Source organism: Physcomitrium patens, chromosome 6, assembly GCF_059467195.1.
Source record: "Physcomitrium patens ecotype Gransden chromosome 6, ASM5946719v1, whole genome shotgun sequence".
Classification (NCBI taxonomy): Eukaryota; Viridiplantae; Streptophyta; class Bryopsida; order Funariales; family Funariaceae; genus Physcomitrium; species Physcomitrium patens.
The window spans coordinates 10901418-10908255 of record NC_143415.1 but is presented as its reverse complement, the minus strand read 5'-3'; the positions used below and the strand labels follow the sequence as shown (position 1 = coordinate 10908255).

At 34.0% G+C, this 6838-nt stretch overlaps 1 protein-coding gene across 1 annotated transcript; it reads left to right on the top strand.

Moving 5' to 3' along the window:
• Positions 1-3436: 3436 nt before the first annotated feature.
• LOC112284113 (putative oxidoreductase At4g09670) lies at positions 3437-5189 on the top strand. The gene is made up of 2 exons (XM_024523689.3): positions 3437-3963; positions 4243-5189. Exons 1-2 carry the CDS (start codon positions 3508-3510, stop codon positions 4858-4860), a joined length of 1074 nt encoding a protein of 357 aa, XP_024379457.1. The 5' UTR covers positions 3437-3507; the 3' UTR covers positions 4861-5189.
• Positions 5190-6838: the final 1649 nt, after the last annotated feature.

Genomic DNA, 6838 nt, shown 5'->3' with positions numbered 1-6838 from the left:
ATATATTAAAGATCCTTGCATAGTTTTCTAATTGGTTTGAACTATTATAAAAAGGTGATGATTTTGACCATTGCTTAAAGGTCATAATATATATTTCATAGATCCTTTGTAATAATAAGATCCATAAATTTAACTCTCCATATATTCTCTTTGATTTGATTATTATAATCTCTCAAAGTTGATGAAATAGCTTGGTTGGATCTTCTATAAAAATTTATAAGGTAAAACCTTCTACAATTAGAGCACATAATTTCATTTTTAATCCAACATTGACTTATTTAATGTGATTTTCTGTAAGTATGATAAACTATAATACTATTCCTTTGATTTAAAGGAAAATTAGGACCTACTTGTCTTAATTGATGGCAAGGCTTATAAGGTTGAGATTGATTTTTTTCCATGGATTGTATTGCAAGAATTATGGAGAAAATTGTGTTGTGTGGTTCACTTATCTATAATTTATATACCACAATTTAGAGGTATTTATTTCCAATTCATGGTATTTAGATTCTATAATTGGATTTTGATTTTTAATACAGCAAGACATTTATTCACTAATGGCCTTTATAGTTTTTATCATTTCATTTTTAAATACATCATTAATTTATCTTACTTCACTTTTAAATTCTTCTAATCTAAGATCATTGAAGATTTTTATTTGAATTTAATTATGTAAGGCTTGTATAGCTAACAATTTTGAATTACTAATTGGCAAAGAAAAGGTAGAAGGTTGTGAGTAGTTTAAGACTAGAGGTTGATAGGATTCTATAGATTAATGTTATAAGGATATAAATGCATGTATTGGTTCTTCTATCCTTCTAAGCATACAATCATTTTTCTTATCAATGATCTCTACTCCTAAAGTAGCTTAAATAGATCCTAAATTTTTAGGTCTCTTGTTTAGAATATCTCAAAATATAGAAGGCATGAAAAAACCATGGATAAAGTAATGCCTTATGGTATCTTCATTTAAAAAATTATCAACATATCAAATATTTACTATCCAAAATCACCTTATATAAGAAGTGATATCTTTAGAAAGACCTTATTTAATAGTTATCAAGGTTAAAAGGGCTTCTTGTGGCTAATCACAAATCTATATTAACAAAGAAAGGCTACTAGAAGTTATTCTCATTTAATGAATGTTCCTTCTATATAGAATCTATATCAAGTATATTCCTCAAGATTATTAAAAACTATATTAAATAGTTCCTATAATTAATTACTAAATTAGTAATAAATATCTCTACAAACTTTTTTATATGGATTTCTAGGTCTTCATTGATAGATCTACTGAATCTTGAGAGATTAAGTGGAATTGATGCCTCTTGTAATTTGAAAGATAATATATTTGATAATCTCCTAAGCAAAATTATTGGATCGATTTGAGTATTGGTTTGGAAGTTATAGTTATCTTCATTTGCTACATTAGCCCTTGTAGTTGGAAATGGTAAAGGCTCTATTTGAAGCTCTGAAGGATGCCTTATACTATACTCCATTCCAACAAAAGTTCATGACATATTGTCACAAAGATCTTCTAAAAAGTAAGTTTCTAAAATTATAAGTTTTCTTTCTATTTCGAGTTGTAAAATACGTCCAAATTGCAAAACAATGCCAGTAAGAAGATAAGCTATCTTAAACTTAACTCTAGGTGACATACAACCAAGTATACAATTTCTAAATAACTTCTTTATGGCAAATAGACCTAATAGGCAATTTAAAAGAAAAAAAAACGTAGATTCTAAATTATTTTTAATTTATGAAATAATATAAAATCCTTTCTTTTTTTTATCTTTTTATGAAGCATGTGATTTAATTATAAAATAAGATGAGATCTTGTGACGATCTCAAATTACTGATATCACTCAATAATTAAATCTCTTTTACAAGTGATGCATGTGGTCCAATTAAAGACCAAGTTAAGATCTTGTGCACATCTTAAAATGGTCGAATCATCTATTAATTGGACTTTAATTTATAATTCGAGATTGAAAAATAAGGCTAAGAGTAGTATAAGTAGTATCAAATTTTAAATATGTAGATTAGATTTGATGGATTGAATAAAAAGCAACTTGTATGGCAACGTGCAACAATTAGCTTTGCCTCATGGGGGTCATTATTTTCCACTAGTATAGATTCAATACCAAAAAGAAGTCATGCCTACTATCAATCTAACTTTACTTCCCACAAAATATTTGAAAATTGAAAGCGCATATCACAAACACAATCAAGTTCTCATCACAAAAGTAATAGATTGGAGAAATTCTTGGAGTATATAATTAAATATTTTAATATTCAATTATACTACATTGTCATAGAATAGTTAAGATATTATCTTTAGGACAGTAAGCCTTGTCATTTTCTTTCCTAAATGTATCTAAAATTTCAAATAAAAATGAAGAGTTAAGATTTGGAATCTACCTAATTTTGCTTCGCCATGTTCCTTCCTTGCTTTTGTCTAAAGTTTCAAATAAATTTCAAGAGCTAAAGTTTGAAACTCACCTAATTTTGCCTAGCCATACTCTTTTCTTGCTTTTGTCTAAAACTTACTAAGGTTGGTTTTCATATTTGAAGTAATGTTTGAACTCCACTCCTTATGCTTTGGAAGAGACAATCAACTTAAAGAAGACAACAAAATAATTCCAACACTAATATTTGACTAATAAAATATTATTTAAGGTTAGAAGCAACAATATTGAAAATACAAACAATTAATATTAATCTAATGTTAATACACAAAATTTACTATGCACCAAAAAAATAATAAATAAATAAATAAAATATAAGTAAATACAAGTAATAGTAATAGTAAACAATAAAATAGAAACAAGATAATTAAAAGTAAAAATAAAAATAAAAATAAAATAAGATAGTAAAATAAATGAAATAAAGAAAATAAGATTGAATAATAAAAAAGTAAATATATAAGTATAAAGTAAATTTAAATATCAATTAAGTTATTTTATTTTAATTTTTATTGATTTTAATATTTGATTTTTAATTTTTATCTTAATTTTATATATTATTTGACTTTTCATTTTTATTTTCTTATTATCATTATTATTTTTAAATTTTGATATATTAAAGAAAAATTTCAAAACATAAACTTAAAAATATAATATAAAATCAACAAGGTAAGTGATGGGTGAGATAGAAATCACTAACCTGGAATATATTTCGCTCAAGGCAGCAACCTCTTCCACTCCAAAAATAGCCACAATTTGAATACTAATGCAATTGCAATGAAAATAAAAGGGTATTCTTGATATTTAGACATATTTGAGGGGAATATATTCATAAATATAAATATTTATATATATATATATATATATATAAATAATATTTTCCCTATTTCCCTAGAAGTCGCAGTTTTTGAAGGGAGTTGCATGCATTGATAGTATGCTTCGCAACTGAGGCAGTGATTGCAGAGAACAGTTGGTAGGCGGAGGGACTATAGAATCTAGCTTGGTTTGTGAAGGGTTTTAGGGTTTGTGTGAATCCATCGAGATGGGGAGGGTGCGAATTGGGATTCTTGGCTGTGCCGGGATCGCCGAGAAGCTCATCCGTGGTATGCTCCTCTTACCTGAAATTCAGATCACTGCTCTCGGGAGCCGTAGCCTGACGAAAGCGCAAGGGTATGCTGCCAAGAACCACATCCCCGTTGATGCGAAGCTGTACGACAGTTACGACGGAGTATTGGATGACCCGAACGTGGATGCGGTGTACATTCCCCTGCCGACTGGCCTTCATTTGGAGTGGGTCACGAAGGCCGCAGAGAAGAAGAAGCATGTGTTGCTGGAGAAGCCTGTGTCACACACGATTGAAGAGCTTGACGCATTTCTAGGGGTAATCGACAGAAACCACTTGCAGTTCATGGATGGCACTATGTTTATGCACCACCCTCGCCTTGCTCAAATGCATCAAGTTCTGCATAATCGCGATGTCGTCGGCGATATCCAAGAGGTATCCCTTCTTCAATTTTCTCTCTACCTTTCTCCTTTCGTGCGGCTATTGTTCTCCAAGATTCTTGTACATTGTGTGATTTCAAATGCCTGAATAACGAATTATGCATCCTCCCGAACGCAAAGGACTACTGAATTTGCGTGAGGTTTTCTAAACTTTATTACCCTAAATATAAGATAGCACGATTCTTCTGATGTAATTATTGTACCTCACATGATTCTTATGGTGTGATGGTAAATGACTTCAACACCTTGAATCAATGCCCTGGTCTATGCGCAGGTGATAGCAATGTTCATCACCAACTTGGGTGTACAACCGGGATGGACGAGCGACATTCGTGGCCAACCCCATTTGGATGGTTTAGGGTGCCTCGGCGACATAGGTTGGTATTGCACCCGATTTGTCCTCTGGGCTTACGATTTCCAAATGCCCAAGACAGTCACAGCACATCCAGGCTCAAAATTAAGCGACACAGGTGTCCTAACCTCGTGTGGAGCAAGCTTTGAATGGCCAGACGGCAGGATGGGCACTTTTCGGTGTTCCTTCTTGGGAGATATGGTAATGAAAGCAATCTGTGTGGGTTCTAAAGGAACTTTAGAAATCGACGACTTCGTTATCCCCAGACAGGAAGACGTTTGCTCATATCGAGTTAAGGAAGCCGCGACGTGGCAGGATAGGTCGATCGGTTGGGGAGCTCGTGAGGAAGTCCACCAAGTCATGACCTCGCTGCCACAGGAGGCCCTCATGGTGCAGGAATTTGCAAGGCTTGTGGGTGGTATCCTTGATGGAACTGGCAAGCCTGAGCCTCTGTGGTCCACCATTGCGAGGAACACTCAGATTTTGCTAAATGCTGTAAAAGCGTCCATCGAAAGCTACTGTCAGCCCATCACCCTGTAAGATCCCTATAAGGACGATCACCGCGTCTTATGAAGCTGTCTACCCCTAGAGTTCTCCTTCGAATTCACAAGAAGACCAGGTTATAGGGCATCAATACTGATAGCCACCCACTTCCAGGTATATAACAATCGCCGTGATGTATCAAAGTTAGTGTGCTGGAATCGAAGCCGGCACCAGCCGCTGGGTAACGCTTTCAATAAACTAGTTGAAGCAAGAGCCATAGTAAGGTTTTGTGCCAGCCCATCAGCAGTTGTCAAGCAGTTTGTGAAGGATTGTGAAACTGAGTCTCTGTGCTTCGAGACAACGTGAATGCACTATTCTTTGAACTACTGTGTGATGAGGAGGTGCTTGCTTGCATGCCTGAGTTGTAGATGATTCATGATCGTCATTCACATCGTCAAGGTTAGAGAAAACAGATGTAGGCTGTTAAGCTTCAGGTTGTTGCACTCCATCTCCTAATGCAACCCATGTGTCGGAAGCCAAAAGACAATCAACCTGGTATGTGTTTGATGTGAATGAATCGCGAGAAGTGCGGAAGATGGAAATCTCCACATTCCTCCTGTATGCCAAAGGATCCTACTTTTTCATGCTGGTGCAGATTCTGTTTCTGTAGCTATGCCTAAGGATAATTGACCAGGGTCCTGAAGCCCGTTTTCGGGGCTAATTCGGAGTTGTATGAAGACCCATTTCTTTGTTCTAGAACTGGCAATGACGACTACTGTTGTGGTAGTGGTCAGTAAGACAGAACATTGAGATGTCTTCACAATTAGCAGATAGTGCATTGACCCCTGATGTAGCTAATTCGTGAATATGTAAATATATTTATATATGTACATATAGATAGTCCACACCCTCTATCACAAAAGGATGTCATTGTATAACTTGGCGACATTCTGAACCAGTCTTATAACAATCCATTCCCACTCTTCATTCCGTTGATAGAAAGAGATCCCGCAGCAAGTGAAGAGTTCTGATTCCTCATGTCCATGCATTTGGACGTAGTTAATACAAACAATCTCCGATTGATGATGACTCAACATGTACACGAGTATCTGGGAGTACAGGAAGAATTTAATTATATGGTACCACTTCCAATAAAAATATGGGCATTTCCTTTTAACACTATTTTCGCAGACTTATCTTTCTGTGTCTGTGCAAAGTTCGATTTGATGCAATTTTTTAAACCAGAAATCATAAATGGTAAACATAAAAATACATTCATGTACCACAATACAAGACTGTACGATCTTGTCCTAAGATTTTATTACGCACATGTTTCTGCATTTAGAGCTAGAAATCCATTTTATTTTGAACTTTCAAACTGTATTTTTAAAAAAGTTAGCGTGGATTATCAAAATATCAAAATACAGTTTGTCTCCACAAAGATTCACTATCCTCCACCGAATCAAACAGTACCTAGTGGTTAAATTTTCTATTTATAGAAAACATTGATTTTACCTAAACATATTACTATTAACAAAAAAATACAGAAGCATTCAATCTTTAGTATATATATATATATATATCATACACTTGACAGTATATACATTATTAGCTTATGGATTAATAGAGTATTCTGTGAGATTCAATTTTTTATTTTTATGTTACTTTTTTTTACAAAATGCATGCAAGAAATAGCAGCATTTTTCAACTCAGGGCAAAAGATACTTTGAATTTGCAGGAATTCATACACAGCATATCATGTGTGCTTGACCTGAACCTCTGGACAGGGGTGAGCTATGCCAATTCCTGTTCAATTCAAGTAGGTAATTGAGCCCCCACATTGTAACCAGGAAGCACATTTTGATTTGTTTGCAATTGTATGCAAAGAATATAGTCTATTCCTCACCCCCTACATACAGCTAACACTGTATAATGCAGAACATGATCTACTCGTGTACCCAATAAATTTCACGGTTCCATAGAATAACCTCAGGCCAGTCATTTCTCTGCCATATATATATATATATATATATAT